The sequence below is a fragment of the Microcaecilia unicolor genome, chromosome 5 (genome assembly GCF_901765095.1).
Source record: "Microcaecilia unicolor chromosome 5, aMicUni1.1, whole genome shotgun sequence".
NCBI lineage: Eukaryota > Metazoa > Chordata > Amphibia > Gymnophiona > Siphonopidae > Microcaecilia > Microcaecilia unicolor.
Window position 1 is genome coordinate 178,991,652 of NC_044035.1, and position 16,872 is coordinate 179,008,523.

A 16,872-nucleotide genomic window follows, 5' to 3' on the forward strand; every position below is an offset into this window, starting at 1 on the left:
TCAGTATGGTGCTGTGAGCTGTACGGGAAAATTAGGTTCTTACCTTGGTAATTTTCTTTCCTTTAGTCATAGCAGATGAAGCCATTACGTATGGGTTATGTCCATCAACCAGCAGGGGAGATAGAGAGCACTCAAACTTTCACAGTGCCCTCTTGGCCAGCTAGCTCCACTGCCTCTTCAGTATTTGAAGCTTCCAAAGCAGTATGGCAAACCGCAATGGGAATCACAAGAGCTTTCCTCACAGAGAACGATGGCCCATCACAAGGGCATGAACTCATAAAGGAGGGAATGCACATCCTCCTGGAGGGAATAAACTCATCCTCCTTATTGTATAAGTGGAGGGGAACACACGCGCCTCCTGGAGGGAATCACACATCCTCCCAACACACTGGAGGGAATGAACTCATCCTCCTATTTATAGAACTGGAGGGGAACACACGCGCCTCCTGGAGAGAATCAACACATCCTCCAAAAAAAACATGCTGGAGGGAATGAACACATCCTCCTAAATTTAAACTGAACATGAATCCTGAAGATTGTTTTCCAACTTTCTCCCAAGGAAGGAACTTCAGGAAATTAGAACAGAACCTGAAAAACAGATTCACAGCATACAGACAATCATACAGGGAGGGCTCATGGCTTCATCTGCTATGACTAAAGGAAAGAAAATTACCAAGGTAAGAACCTAATTTTCCCTTCCTTGTCATCAAGCAGATGAAGCCATTACGTATGGGATGTAACAAAGCAATCCCTAGATAGGGTGGGAACAAGCCACACCACGTGCTAGCACTTGTGCACCAAAACGCGCATCCCTCCTGGCAGCCACATCCAGCCTGTAATGTCGGGCAAAGGAGAGCTTAGAAGCCCATGTTGTTGCACTGCATATCTCTTGAAGAGAGAGTGCTCCAGTTTCAGCCCAAGAGGAAAAAATCGCTCTAGTAGAATGTGCCTTAAAGGCTACAGGCGGAACCCTGCCGGCCAGCAGATAAGCTGAAAAGATAGTTTCTTTGAGTCAGCGGGCAATAGTGGCTTTAGACGCTGAAGACCCTCTGCGAGAACTGGATAGCAAAACAAACAGATGATCAGACGTCCTGAAAGAGTTAGTAACTCGCAGATACTGCAGCAGAGTCCTGCGCACATCCAAAAGGTGCAGCTGCCCAAAAGATTCTGGAAACTCTTCCTCTGAAAAAGAGGGCAAGAAAATAGGCTGGTTTAAGTGAAAGGCTGAAACCACCTTAGGCATAAAGGAAGGCACGGTCCGAACCGTGACTCCGGACTCTGAAAATTGCAGAAATGGGTCTCTACAGGACAGCGCCTGGAGCTCTGACACCCGTCTCGCCGAGGTAATGGCCACCAGAAAACCGGCCTTCAGTGTCAAGTCTTTCTCCGATGCTCGCCGAAGCGGCTCAAAAGGAGATGCCTGCAGGGTTTTCAAAACTAGCCCCAGGTTCCAAGCTGGACAGGGTGCTCGCACTGGAGGTCAGAGCCGAAGCACCCCTCTAAGAAACCGTGCCACATCTAGGTGAGCAGCCAAAGACACGCCTTCCACCTTACCACGAAAGGAGGCCAACGCTGCCACCTGCACCCGCAGGGAATTATAGGCCAAGCCTTTTTGTACACCTTCCTGCAAAAAGTCCAGAATCGGCGAGACAGGAGCCCGCATTGGAACAATGGCTCTGGAAGCACACCAAGACTCAAACAGGCACCAAATCCTGGCATAAGCCACGGTAGTGGACCGCTTGCGGGCTTGCAGGAGAGTGGAAATAACTTTATTGGAATAACCTTTATCCCTCAATTGCGCCCTCTCAATAGCCATGCCGTAAGACCAAAGTGGCCGGTGTCCTCCATGGCTACCGGTCCCTGAGTCAACAGGTTCGGTACCAGAGGTAACGGCAGAGGAGCCTCCAGGAGCATCTATCGGAGGTCTGCATACCAAGGTCTCCTTGGCCAATCCGGGGCGATGAGGACCACTTCTCCTGGGTGCAGCCGAATCCGCAAGAGCAGGCGCCCTATCAAGGGCCATCGGGGAAACACATAAAGTAGACCCGGAGGCCAGGGTTGAGCCAAGGCATCCAACCCCGCCGAGCGAGGATCTCTCCGTCTGCTGAAGAAGCATGGGACTTTGGTATTGGCACTTGTCGCCATTAGATCCATCACGGGCTTGCCCCATTTGGCACAGATCTGCAGGAATACTTCATCTGCCAGATTCCATTCTGCTGGATCGATCTGATGCCTGCTCAGATAATCGGCCTGCACATTGCTCTGATCTGCAATATGAGCTGCCAACAGACACTGAAGATGCAGCTCGGCCCAGTGGCAAATCAGTTCGGTCTGCGCGGCTAGTGCTCTGCACCTTGTTCCGCCTTGTCGATTTATATAGGCCACCGTTGTCGTGTTGTCCGACATCACTCTGACAGCCAATCCTTCCAGGGTCACTTGAAAGGCCAGAAGCGCCTGAAACACCGCTTTCAACTCTAGGCGGTTGATGGACCACTCCGACTCCTCGGGTGTCCATAGACCCTGGGCATGCTTCCCCTTGCAGTGTGCGCCTCAGCCCTTCAGGCTGGCATCTGTTACCACTAGGCACCAAACGGGAAGCGTCAGCGGCATTCCTCGCCGCAGCATGCTGTCCGAGAGCCACCACTCCATGCTGAGACGGGCCGCAGGGAGCCAAGTAAGTCTGCATTGGTAATCCTGAGAAATAGGAGACCATCTCCGGAGTAGGGAATACTGTAGAGGTCTCAGGTGCGCTCTCGCCCAGGGTACCACTTCCATCGTGGCTGTCATCGATCCCAGCAGCTGGACAATGTCCCAAGCTCGCGGGCGGGGCATCCTCAGGAGCAGACGGACCTGATTCTGAAGCTTGCACCGCCTTAGCTCGGGTAGGAACACATAGCCCGAGACTGTGTCGAACCTGGGCCCCAAAAACTCTAGAGATTGTGAAGGGGACAGGTGATTTTTGGCCATATTGACGACCCAGCCTAGAGATTGCAGTACTGAGACCACTCTGGCTGTAGCTTGTAAGCTCTCTGTTGCAGAGTCTGCTCTGATGAGCCAGTCGCCTAGGTACGAGTGAACCCTGATACCTTCTCACCTGAGAAAAGCAGCTACTACCACCATTACCTTCGAAAAGGTTCGGGGAGCTGTGGCGAGGCCAAAAGGCAAGGCCCTGAACTGGAAATGTTTTCCCAACACCGCAAACCTCAGAAACTTCTGGTGCGGGGCCCAAATCGGTATGTGCAAGTAAGCTTCTTTCAGGTCTAGAGATGTGAGAAACTCTCCTGGCTGAACCGCCGCAACGACGGAGCGCAGGGATTCCATGTGGAAATGCCGCACTCTCAGGGACTTGTTCACTTCTTTTAAGTCCAGAATAGGGCGAAAGGACCCACCTTTTCGCGGCACCACAAAGTACATGGAGTATCGGCCACAGCCTTGCTCGGCGGGAGGCACCGGGGTCACTGCCCCTAACTGAATCAGACCTTGTAAAGTCTCCTCCACCGCCGCCCGTTTGACGGCAGAACCGCATCGGGACTCCACAAACACGTCTCTCACTGGGGCGTTGAATTCTATTCTGTATCCATCTCTGATCAGGTCCAGAACCCACTGATCTGAGGAAATCTTGGCCCACTCCTCGACAAAGAGGGAAAGCCGTCCTCCGATGACAGGCATCGAGGAGAGGGCCGGCGCACCATCATTGAGAGGGTCGCCCCTGAACTCCTGGTCTTGAGCCACCGGCTGCGGAACGCTTGTCCGAGCGAAAGGAGTTCCTCTGCTGACCACGGGCACGTGAAGTGAACCCAGCAGAACGCCCCGGGCGGTACCTTCTAGCTTCACGGAAGCGAGGTCTGTACGAGGAGTGGACCGCCTGGCCCTTAGAGGAAGGCCTCTGCCTATCTTCGGGCAAGCGCTGGGGTTTTGGATCACCCAGGCCTTTCACAATTTTCTCTAACTCCTCACCAAAAAGGAGAAGTCCTTGAAAAGGGAACTTCACCAACCTTTGCTTAGAGGCCATGTCCGCTGCTCAGTGTCGTAGCCACAGACGACGGCGAGCCGCCACTGCTACTGCCATTTGTTTAGCCGAAGCTCTGACAAGGTCATAAAGGGCATCAGCCAGAAAGGACAAGGCCACCTCCATCCGCGGAGCCACATCCAAGAAGGGCTCCGCTCCATCTCCGGGCTGAGCCACTGCCTGTTGCAGCCAAGTAGGCAGGCTCTCACAGCATAACAGCTGCATGCAGACGCCCAAACAGTGAGACCTGCAATTTCAAAGGACCGTTTCAACGCTGTTTCCAGCCTACGGTCTTGAACGTCCTTCAGGGCAACACCTCCTTCAACAGGAAAGGTAGTTCTCTTTGTCACCGCAGTGACTAGGGCATCCACTGTAGGCATTTGAAAACGAGCCATATGTCCCTCACGCAGAGGGTATAACTGCCCCATAGCCCTGGAAACTCTCAAAGGTCCCTTGGGGTCAGCCCACTGAGCCGAAACAAGCTCTAGGATGGAGTCATGCAAAGGGAAGGCCCGAGCAGCTTTCTTGGTACTAGCCATCCTGGGATTACCCGAGGAGGCCATGCCACTGTCAGGATCTTCAATCGAGAGGGCCTGCAGGGTATCTGAAATAAGCGCTGGCAGCTCATCACGGTGGAAAATCCTCACCGCGGAGGGATCATCCAGATCCTGTGGTAAATCCGCACCTGACTCTGGTTCCTCAGACCAAGAACGTCTGTCAGAGTTTTCCAAATCCTCACACCCTGACCACGGGGGGGGGGGGGGGGGGGGGGGGGGGGGGGAAAGGTGCACCACAATCTGAAGGGGAATTAACCCTTCTGCGCTTATCTTTAGGCCAAGCATCCGGGAAAAAAGCCTCACTGGGCAGTCCCAGGCCAGAATCCATCGGGGGGGGGGGGGGGGCAATCAGAGGAGCCTCAGGCGACCCTTGAGGAAGGGCTCTTTTCATCATGTATGCTTTATGCAGCAAAAGCACAAAATCCGGGGAGAAAATCTCACCCTGGGCACCCAAATCCTGTCCGGTGCTAGCCACTCCTGAAATAACCTCATCTCGAGGTGCCCCACCCGGCTCAGGTCTCTCTGTGTCCACGGAGGCCGCGCCATGCGGTGTAAGCAAAATGGCGCCCGCTGCCAGCTCAGAGCGGGAAGAAACATCGCTCGCCATGCTCGGGTCGGCTCCTACGCCAATACAGCATGATTTACAGAGCCCTGCTGCTGATTTGCGCTTGCCACAAGTGGAACAGCGCTTTACATTGTCCGCAGCCATCGCCGGAAAAACGCCGGTAAAATCCAAAATGGCGGTTAGCGCCAAAATCGCCCCGATCGCGGGCCCACCCCAGAGGAGTTGGAAAACACTCTTACCTCAAAGGATCTAGTGTACAACTACGATCCTGCTGAAAATCAGGTCAAAAACCTCTGTTCCAGCGTCTCTGCGTTTAAAAACGCGATGCGACTTTTTTTTTTTTTTTAAGCTGTGAGGAAAGCAGAGGTATTGAAGACTCCGGAGGCTCAGATGAGTGGGAAAGGCAGGGAAAGGGCGAACCTATATGCCTGCATCCACTGTTGGTGGGTAAGGACAGGGAAAGCAAGGCAATATGTCCACATCCACAGAGGTATGGGTAAGGCAGGGAAAGGGCTAACCTATGTGCCTTTAAAGTGAAGCTGCTATAGCCTCCAACACCCCGGTTAACAACTGGCAAGCCAGGAACCACCTCCCGGCAGATTTTTCTGGAGCTCGAACAACCTGCAGCCACCCTGCTAAGGGAGATAGAGAATACTGAAGAGGCAGTGGAGCTAGCTGGCCAAGAGGGCACTGTGAAAGTTTGAGTGCTCTCTATCTCCCCTGCTGGTTGATGGACATAACCCATACGTAATGGCTTCATCTGCTTGATGACAAGGAAACAAGCATTTAAAAAAAAGCTTTTAGAGGTTAAAAGTCAGTGAGCATTTGGATAAGCAGTACAATAGTAAGGCAGCGTAGCGCGTCCGGATCCGTAGTATAGTACTATTACAGTTCGATTACAGATCAGTGTAATGCTACGGATGTCTTGAGAGCTTGGGTCAGCAGACAAGACAGTAGGTCCTACTACAGTTTGGAATAGAGCTATAGATAGGTTCTAAGCATAAGCGTAAAATCAGTAAACAGACAGCAAGCATGGTAGTAGGTTCTATTGCATTTCAGTAAATTGCTCTAAGCTATAGAGAAAGTATATTATGAGCATGCACAACGGTGAGACCTATTAGAGTTCAATATAATATCATATACGTACTGTGCAGAAGGTTAGCCTCTAGACTGCAATGAGTTGCTTAGAAATCATAGAATTAGCATGCACGGGAGTAAGACTTATTACAGTTCGGTATAATGCAGTCATAGGCATAGGAAATGAAAGTCAGCATCCCGGACATTAAGTTCTATTATAGTTCACTACCTGATGCTGTCAGTGCAACGCTGAGAGAAATAACTTTGTGTCGTCAGCAAATGTAATTACCTCACTAGCTATTCCCATCTCTAGATCATTTATAAATATGTTAAAAAGCAGCGGTCCCAGCACAGACCCCTGGGGAACCCCACTAACTACCCTTCTTCATTGAGAATACTGACCATTTAACCCTACTCTCTGTTTTCTATCTTTTAACCAGTTTTTAATCCACAATAGAACACTACCTTCTATCCCATGACTCTCCAATTTCCTCTGGAGTCTTTCATGAGGTACTCTGTCAAACGCCTTCTGAAAATCCAGATACACAACTTTGAAACTTTGACTTTCTGATGATCAAGGGGGTTGGAAGACATAAAAGCCAAAGTATAAAAGAGTATCTTCATTTTAATGACATAGGGGATTTATCTCCAGGGCTAATCTGGGATAGCCTTAAAGCAGTTATTGTAGGCAAATTCATATCTATCTGATTCCATTTCAAAAGGTCAAGAAAAACAAAACAACAAATCACTGAAATCCCCAATTAATGGGCTTGAAGGAAAACATATGGCAGGGTACATCTCTGTGGCTGAAGTAAAGGAACTAAAGCTAGCGAAATCTAAATTACGGGACCAGTAGCAGGAAGAAATAAATTTTGAACTAGGAAAAAAAAATAGCTCGGAGAGCCCTTCTGTGCATGTCTCGTTCTACTCCTTGCTTGCTAAACTGGCTAAAAAACCCACGTTGCTGGCTTGTTAGGTTTAGTGCATCTGGGCCTCAGTTTTACCCCTCATCTTAACCTTGTTTCGGTCCCTTTGCATTTCTCAACTGCCTTTTGTCTGTCACCACTGAGGATACTATGCATGTGATGGTAAATGCCCGATTTGTTAAGCTATCACTGGTGAGCTCTGCTTCAACCAATGAGGCAGCTTCCAGCTTTCCGCCATGTGTGCACAGCACTGATAACAGAGAGATTACTACTACTAGTTGCTTGGCAGATAAGAGAACTTCTCTGATCTTTGCTACAAACTCTCTCCTACTCTTTTCCTATAGGCTTCTGCCTAAGAGTGCAAGGCAGACTAATTCTGTACTAATTCTGTACTACTCCTCCAGGTAGAACACTAAGACTCAAACTTTCTAGGACAGTAAATTTTCTTCTCCGCATGCTATCGTGACCTTTTATAGGTTCATGGATGTTGCATGCCAACCTGTGCTGTAAGGTCTGCAAGAGCCAGTGTAGGAGATAAACTACCTCTATGAAGATCAGCTGCCTTCCTAGGATTGTACTAGATGCTGGCATCATGCCTGTCACAAATGCTGAAAGGCTGTTTTATTTATTTTCCTATTGAGGGCTCTAAAGAGGAATTTCCTATGGTTTAAGTGTGAGCCAGGCTTTTTGACACGTTGGTTGTTTGGAAATATTTATGCTTTTAATTCCGTGATTATCCTGCATGTTTTACATTTTTATTTGGCATTCAGGCCTCTGGGATTTGGGGGGGGGGGGGGGGGGGGGGATCTATTAAATTGTTGCTTGGGGAAAGGAGAGGGTGTGTTCTGTTTGGATGGATGGGTTCTTTTCATCTAATTTTTATTGTAGACCTCTATGATCTGTATAAGCCAAACAGTAAAGCAAATTTTAATAAACTATAACTTGCCACATAATTATTTTAATAGAATCTTATTATATTCACATATACAGTTCTTAGTGCCAGCAGATACGATGAATCAGACAGGGATAGGTGTGAATGTTTCCCTAGGCACAATATAATACGAGTGTAAAATAATGTAACATCTGCCAGGAGGAAAAGTCCATAGTTTGCTAATGAGACCGATATGGGGAAGCAACTGCTTGCCCCGGGATTGGTAGCATGGAATGTTGCTGCTAATTGGGTTTCTGTGAGGTACTTTTGACCTGGCTTGACCACTTTTGGAAAACAGGATACTGGGCTAGATGGACCACTGCTGGTCTGACCCAGTATAGCTACTCTTATGTTCTACAAAAAATACTAGACCAAAAATATCTCTCTATATAAAAGGCAACACCAACGTTCTATGAAGCCTCCAGCCGGAAGTGTGAAGGGGGCGAGATATCCGGTTTCCCTATGAGTGTCTGCCCCGCCCTCTCTGTAACACAGTCAGTGAAGGAAAACAGCAGAGCACGAAATCAAATCGCTGGCTCTGTAACAGTGAAGGACTCAGAGTGGGGAGGGGAGAGAGGCCAGAGGGCAGGGACACACACACTCCCACATGCACACAGAAGAAAACATTGCTAGCCCCCGTTTCATTTGCATCAGAAACGGGGCTTTTTTACTAGTAACTAAATAAACACAACAGTTAAAATGGTCTCAGTAATTACCTGTACAGAGAGATACAATCACCTTCATCCCTTCAAGCTATGCCTCTCCCTATGCAACTTGGCATTCCTCTGGCTCTGGTCATCACTGTTTTGCACCATTTCACTACCTTGAGACCTTGAAATTACATGTGATCACAACAGGGTCCTCTTTCCTGTCTGGTAGACAATCATCTCTCACTCCCCACTGAGCATTTAAACATTTCAATTGTTTTTCTTTTTTTCCTCAGTCTACATCAGGATTTCTCCTCAGGAGGTGGGGGGGGGGGGGGGGGGGGGAGGCAGTCTGGTTTTCAAGATATCCACAATAAATATGCATGAGATATTTGCATACAATGGAGGCAGGGCATGCAGATATATCTTGTGCATATTCATTGTGGGCTTAGGATTCCCTGAGGACTGGGTTGACAAATCATGGACTACATTCTCAGGGGTATCCATTCTGTGAAAGATCTTGTGTTTTTATACAACTCAAAAAAGAAAACAAAAAAACTATTGATGAGAAACAGCTAAGTGAATAGTAGCTGAATGCTTTCCACAAAGCCAACAAAACCTGGGCTACTATATGATCCTGCTATTTTAATTTCCATGTGATTACGTAATTTAAGTACAGTAAAGGATGTCTTACTGCAGAAGTCATTTGTTCTATGCAATTCAAGGCACTTCGTGCTGCAATCTTCACTGAAATGAATGTTTCAGTCTCCTATGTACTCTCTCTCACCTGATCAGCATATTTCAACTTGAGGCAGGAGATGACCTGGCCTTCCAGCTCTGCATCATCCTTTGCTGTGAGTAAGATACTCTGGCAAAATTTGGGAATATCAGCTTTACAAGCCTTACTTAGCGCTGGATTAAATCGAAAATCTGTAACAAAAGGGAAACAAAAAGGGAAACAAAGAAGAGAAGCTGCACATCAGAAGTTTATAAAACTCCTGTAGTGCAAACAGAAGATTCCAACATGTCAAAAAAATTACCTGGGTTGCCATGCTACATTAGGCTAATTTCTTGCAAATATGTTTAGATTGTATCAATGTTCAGAGATCCCCTCAAATTTTACAACCAAAAAAGTACCTTGGAGCAACAAAATAGAGAACAAAATGGCTCATTTGCACTGCTTAGCTGCTAGTTTCATCTTTATTTGATAGACAACCCAACAAGATTAAGAACTGAATGGTTTACAGTAAAAATAAAACACATATATGTGTGTATATCTACACACACACACTCTCTCCTAACTCACTGAACATTTCAAAATGACAAAATTCTTAAAAGTAAAAATAGATTGCATTAATTTTATAATTTTTATATCTAAGAAATGCTTAAATGTAAAAACACAGAGCTTATGCATTCTAATTTGTGCATTCCAATATCTATATTTATGTCTTTATACTGAATGTCGTTTCCAAGCTTTCTTAAGCTTTTTTGAGCTATGTCTGATCATCCCCAATGTTGTAGCATCCAATGGCATCACTGCTGTGTGATGACATCATTGGAATGCATGAATTGGAGCGCACAAGCTTTGTGTTTTTTTTTTTAGCATTTAAGTGTTTCATTGGTGGTATAATTATAAAATTAATGCAATTTTGCAAATTTAAGGGTGCTTTTTAAATCTGCAATCATATTTCACCAATTTGCTTCTTTGAAGGCATGAATAAACAGGTGGATAAAGGTGAGCTGGTTGATGTATCTAGATTTTCAGAAAGCTTTTGACAAAGTTCCTCATGAGAGAATCCTGAGAAAATTAAATAGTCATGGGATAGGAGGCAATGTACTTCTGTGGATTAGGAACTGGCTATTGGAAAGAAAACAGAGGATAGGGTTAAATGGCCATTTTTCTCAAGGGAACAGGATGAATACTGGAGTGCCACAGGGATCTGTACTGGGACAGGTGCTATTTAACATATTTATAAATGATCTAGAAATTGGAACGATAAGTGAGGAAATGACAAAACTACTGTAGTTGTTAAAAAAAACAAAACATGTGGACTGTGAAAAATCGAAGAAGAACTTAGGAAATGGGAAGACAGGGCATCAAAATGGCAGATAAAATTTTATGTGGACAAATGCAAAGTGATGCACATTGGAAAGAATACTCTAAATCATAGTCACCAGATGCTAAGATCCACCTTGGGAGTCAGTGCCCAAGAAAAAAAAAATATAGGTGTTATTATAGATAGTACACTGAAATATTCTTCCCAGTGTGTTGCGGTGGACAAAAACAGCAAACAGGATGCTAGGAATTGTTAGGAAAGGGATGCAAAATAAGGCCAAGAATATTATAACGCCTCTGTATCGCTCCATGGTGTAACCTTACCTTGAGTATTGCATTCAATTCTGATCGTCATATCTCAAAAAAAAAATAATAATAATAATAATATATATATATAGCAGATTTAGAAAAGGTTCAAAGAAGAGCAACCAAAATAATAAAAGGGATGGAACTCCTCCTATACGAGGAAAGACTAAAGAGGTTAGGGCTCTTCAGCTTGGAAAGAGATAGTTGAGGGGGGATTGAGGTCTGCAAAATACTGAGTGGAGTAGAACAGGTAAAAGTGAATTGATTTTTCACTCTTTCAAAAAGTACAAAGACCACAGAAAAGCAGTATATCAAATCCTATTCCCCCCCCCCCCCCCCCCCCACACACACACACATTAACACACACACTTTCCCCATCCAGTCAATACTGGGGTAAATGAAATCACCCATTATTTCACTGCTGCCCAATTTGTTGAAGGTCTGAATGTTTTAACAAAGTCCCATTGTTATTAAGCAGATGTTCCACCAAAATGATCCTCTTCCATCCTACCCATTAAGCAAAAGTCCTGTTCTCTACACCTGGTGAAAAACCTGCATTTCCCTGTATAGTTATTTGGTCAGTGATAAAAGGATTAGAACCCCATAACTTGGCAAAAGCCTTCCAGGATTTCCATAATGGTAGGATTATATTAATTTTCAAGTAAAGGGGCAATAATTTTCACAGTGCATATAAAAGGTAAGTAAAATGGCAGAGTGCCAGAAAAATGTTTTCATGCAATAGAGAGCTATAATCGCCTTGCAGTAGAGCCACAAAAACAAAACAAACAAAAAACCTCACAGTGGCATGCTATAATCAGTGAGCATGCAAACTGCTACCCCGTTAAATCTGTGGCAGTAATCCATAGCTCACTGATAATGTCACCTTTCCTATCTGCCTGAATGGTGATTGGCTCATGCACTGACAGGAAGGGTTACATTTTAAAACAAAGTCTCTGGTAGGTCTGTATTGGGCCCAGGGAGGCTGTCTTCTCACTCCCCCCACCACAGAATCCAATGATCCAAAAATAATACCTGGTATCTAGTGACACACCCCAATCACCTGATCATTTCCCGAGGTACCTCCAAACACCCCCCCTCAAAAACCCCAACTCCCTGGTGCTAGAGGCAACCTCTTCCCTTTGCAGAAACCCAATTAGTAGCAACATTCCATGCTACTAATCCTGGTGCAAGCAGTGGCTTTCCTCCGTGTCCATCTCAATAAAAGACTATGGACTTTTCCTCCAGAAACTTGTCCAAACCTTTTTTAGACCCAGATATGCTAACCTCTGTTACCACATCTCTGACACCGAGTTCCAAAGCTTAACTATTCTTTGAATGAAAAAATATTTCCTCTTGTTTTAAAAGTATTTCCATGTAATTTCACTGAGTGTCCCCTGGTCTTTGCGGGGGTTGACTGAGTTCGGAGGGTAACAGAGGGGGGCTTCAATGTTAAAATTGTTCATTGTCATTGTTTTAGGACTTGTCCAGCTGTTTGCTTTTTTTTCTAGATTGGCAATTGCAATGACTTGTTTCAGACTGTTAATCGCTGATGATGACAAAAATAAAGATATTTAAACTTAAAAAAAGGTTTGGACAAGTTCCTGGAGAGAAGGTCCATAGTCTACTATTGAGATAGACATGAGGAAGCCACTGCTTGTCCTGGGATTGGTAGCAAGGAACGTTACTACTATTTGGGTTTCTGCCAGGTCATATGAAAACAGTTAAGGCCAAAACAAACCAAAACACAGTCAATAAGAACAGTGTGTTAAAAAAGGTTTCCAGATCCCTGTGGTTCTAAGGGTAAATAGCAAAAGAGGGGGTCCAAAAGTACACAAACCAAAGCAGCAAAAAGCACAAAAGAGCCTTCAAGAGTAGAGCAATGTTTGCCACCATTCATTTATGCACTGAACAAATACACTACTTGTTTTGGCTTGTTCTGTAGGTATGATATGAAGTATTGTATCATTTAGCTATATGTTATTATCCTGCAATGTTTTATAGTAAGATTGCTTTGAGAGATTCTATGCAGCACTTTTTATTTTTTTATTTATTGAGTATAGGATCTATTTGGTCTTAACACAGCTCTCCACAAAATAAATAGATATCACTTCGATCTGATGTTTTTATATGACCTGATCTCTTTTTATAGCAGTGCTATTTTGAATGACCAGTTTACATCTTGTTTGACACTGCTGAGAGTATCAGTTTGGTAAGACATGCAGATTTTAACACACTTTATTAATTTGTGGTCTCTTTTCAGTATGTGCATGTTTTTGGATTCTACTTTTCGCTTATATTAACACATTTGTCACTGTATATTTTTAAGTGTTAAGTGCATGTATTTATAGTACATGATGATCTTTATAATATGTAGGGCTATTCACATATATTGCTGTTTAATGAAAGTTTTCACTTTTTGATGTACACATTGCAAGCATGGACACCATCACATTCAGATATTCATTATTATCTTATACTGTATTATATTATTTTTTGTTAGACCCGAGGCAGGTGCGGTGTGCATTGAAACACGGCCCTTGTCAGGTCAATCCAATTAAAGGACTCTCCATTGCTCCACTCTTGAAAGCTTTTTTTGTGGTTTTAAGGGCAACCAGGAACTCCAGGTCACAAAGGTACCATAATTTGGTCCTCTACTTAATCAAGGAAGGAACAATTTGCTGTTTTTAATGGCTAGCTAAATTCAGCTTCGCCACATTCAGTGCATGGCGAACAAAGATTAACATAAGTACATAAGTATCACCATGCTGGGACAGACCAAGGGTCCATCGAGCCCAGCACCCTGTCACCGACAGCGGCCAAACAAGCAATCTGTCCCGCCCATCCCAGAGATAGTGGATTATTTCCACGTCCATTCAATAACATTCTATGGCCTTTTCCTCCAGGAAGCTGTCCAACCCTTTTTTGAAATCCACTAAGTTAACCGCCTTAACCACTTTTTCCGGCAACGAATTCCAGAGTCCAACTACACGTTGAGTGAAGAAAAATTTCCTCAGATTCGTTTTAAATTTACCACACTGCATCTTCATCGCATGCCCCCTTGTCCTAGTATTTTTGGAATGCGTAAACAGACGCTCCACATCGACCCATTCCATTCATTATCTTACATATCTTACAGACCTCTATCATATCTCCCCTCAGCCGCCTCTTCTCCAAGCTGAAGAGCCCCAGCCTCTTCAGCCTTTCCTCATAGGGAAGTCGTCCCATACTCTGTATCATCTTTGTCGCCCTTCTCTGCACCTTTTCCAATTCCACTATATCTTTTTTGAGGTGTGGCAACCAGAATTGAACACAGTACTCAAGGTGCAGTCATACCATGGAGTGATACAATGGCAGAATAATATCCTTATTTTTGTTTTCCATCCCTTTCCTAATGATACCCAACATTCTATTTGCTTTCCTAGCCGCAGCAGCACATTGAGCAGAAGATTTCAACGTATCATCAATGACACCTAGATCCTTTTCTTGGTCCGTGACTCCTAAAGCTGAACCTTGCATGCATCACTCTGCACTTGTTCACATTAAACGTCATCTGCCATTTAGACGCCCAGTCTCGTAAGGTCCTCTTGTATTTTTTCACAATCTTCCCGCGAGTTGACGACTTTGAATAACTTTGTGTCATCAGCAAATTTGATTACCTCACTTGTTACCCCCATCTCAAGGTCATTTATGAATATGTTAAAAAGCAGAGGTCCCAGCACAGATACCTGAGGGATCCCACTGACTACCCTTCTCCGTTGTGAACAGTAACCTTTTAATCCTACTCTCTGTTTCCTATCTTTCAACCAGTTTCTAATCCACAGCAAGACACTACCTCCAATCCCATGCCCCTCTAGTTTCCTCTGTAGTCTTTCATGAGGGACTTTATCAAACGCTTTCTGAAAATCTAGATACACAATATCAACCGGCGAAAAAAGACCTTGGGACTTCTTGCAAAAAAGAAAAACCAGTGGATGCCATGAATAGGACATCCCACCCAACACTGAAGCTGAAACTGAATAGCTCTCCAGTATGCTCTCACCTTGACACAGGACCACCAAATATGAGTCTGGAGGGGCATAATCGAACGGAAATGCCTATCTCCATGGGCGTTTATCTCCGAGAACGGGTCCGTGAAGGGGCGGGCCGAACCGTATTTTTGAAAAAATGGGCGTTTTTGAGCTGGGCGTTTGGTTTTTTTTTTTTAGCGATAATGGAAACTAAAAACGCCCAGCTCAAAAACGTCCTAATCTGAGCCATTTGGTCATGGGAGGGGCCAGGAATTGTAGTACACTCGCCCCCTGACATGCCAGGACACCAACTGGGCACCCTAGAGGTCAGTGCGGTGGACTTCAAAGCTCCCACATGCATAGCTCCCTTACCACGGGTGCTGAGCACCCAACCCCCCTCCCCCAAAACCCACAAATGTACAACACTACCATAGCTCTTAGGGGTGAAGGGGGCACCTACAAGTGGGTACAGTGGGTTTTGGAGGCCTCCCATTTATCAGCACAAGTGTTACAGGTGGGGGGGGGGGGGGGATGGGCCTGGGGCCACCTGGCTGAAGTGCACTGCGGTACCCACTAAAAGTGCTCCAGGGACCTGCATACACGCAGGCCTCTAGGACTTGTTGCTGCTGTATAACATTGGCACACCAGTTGACACCTGAAGACTAATCGAAAACGTCCTTTATTGGAATAACCGCCTTTACTCACAGTTAACTGCAGATCAGAGGTTGTGCCCCATTGGCAACGAGTCTCCCTGGTACTGAGATGAGCAGTAGGTCAGAGCTGGCAGAATGCTGTACCAATGCCCTCTTTCAGCCACATTCACGGAAAGAACTAAGTTCTGTAACGTGGCTAACACAGGAAAGGGAACTAAAACTGGTTTACAAAAATGGCCACTACCGCATGGACTACAACAGGAAACACAACAGGGCACACTCTGACCCAGTAGGCAAGGGGAAAAGCACCATGGGAGAAGAGCCTACCAACTACCAACATCGTGAGACTGTAACACAAGCTAATGAAATCACGGAGCCCAATACCCTATACCCACCACAATGCAATGCTGATGTGACCCTGTAGTGCACCCGAGAGCCACTTTGGAATCCCAGGGAAAGGCTGTCACAGGATAGAACACATTTGCTGTCATGGAGGTGGGTACGGCATTTGAGGCTGGCATACAGGCTGGGAAAAAAGTTTGTAAAGTGGGGTTTTTTTGGTGGGAGGGGGTTAGTGACCACTGGGGGAGTCCGGGGAGGTCATCCCCGATTCCCCCCAGTGGTCATCTGGGCAGTTGGAGCACTTTTTTGAGACTTGTTCGTGAAAAAAAAGGGTCCAAAAAAAGTGACCCAAAATCGCGGTAAAAACGTCTTTTTTTCGATTATCAGCTAAAGACGCCCATCACTCCTCAGCTGATAACCATGCCCCAGTTCCACCTCCACCACGCCCCCGTCAACTTTATTCGTTTCCGCGACAGAGTGCAGTTGGAAATGCCCAAAATCGGCTTTCGATTATACCGATTTGGGCGCCTTTGCGAGACAAACGTCTATCTCCCGATTTAGGTCGCACTATAGGCGTTTTTCTCTTTCGAAAATAAGCAGGATAGTGTCCCATTCACCATACCCCCCTCCAACAGAGCAAGGAAACTGACAAACATAGGATGAAGTCTGGCTAGACTCAGATACCACCAATACAGAACTTTAATAGTATCCTCTAACAGAAAGAACCAAGAAGTTTACATAAAGTCTTTTCTATGGTGGTCCAATCCTCAGCCGCTAAAGTAATCCATAGCTCCCT

At 45.6% G+C, this 16,872-nt stretch overlaps 1 protein-coding gene across 1 annotated transcript in view; it reads right to left on the bottom strand.

Annotated features, from left to right (window-relative positions):
• The window catches only part of GLG1 (golgi glycoprotein 1), a 435,835-nt gene that overhangs the window by 68,799 nt on the left and 350,164 nt on the right, over positions 1-16,872 (bottom strand). The window contains 1 exon segment of the mRNA XM_030203623.1: positions 9,500-9,642. Coding sequence (XP_030059483.1) covers positions 9,500-9,642 — 143 coding nt within the window.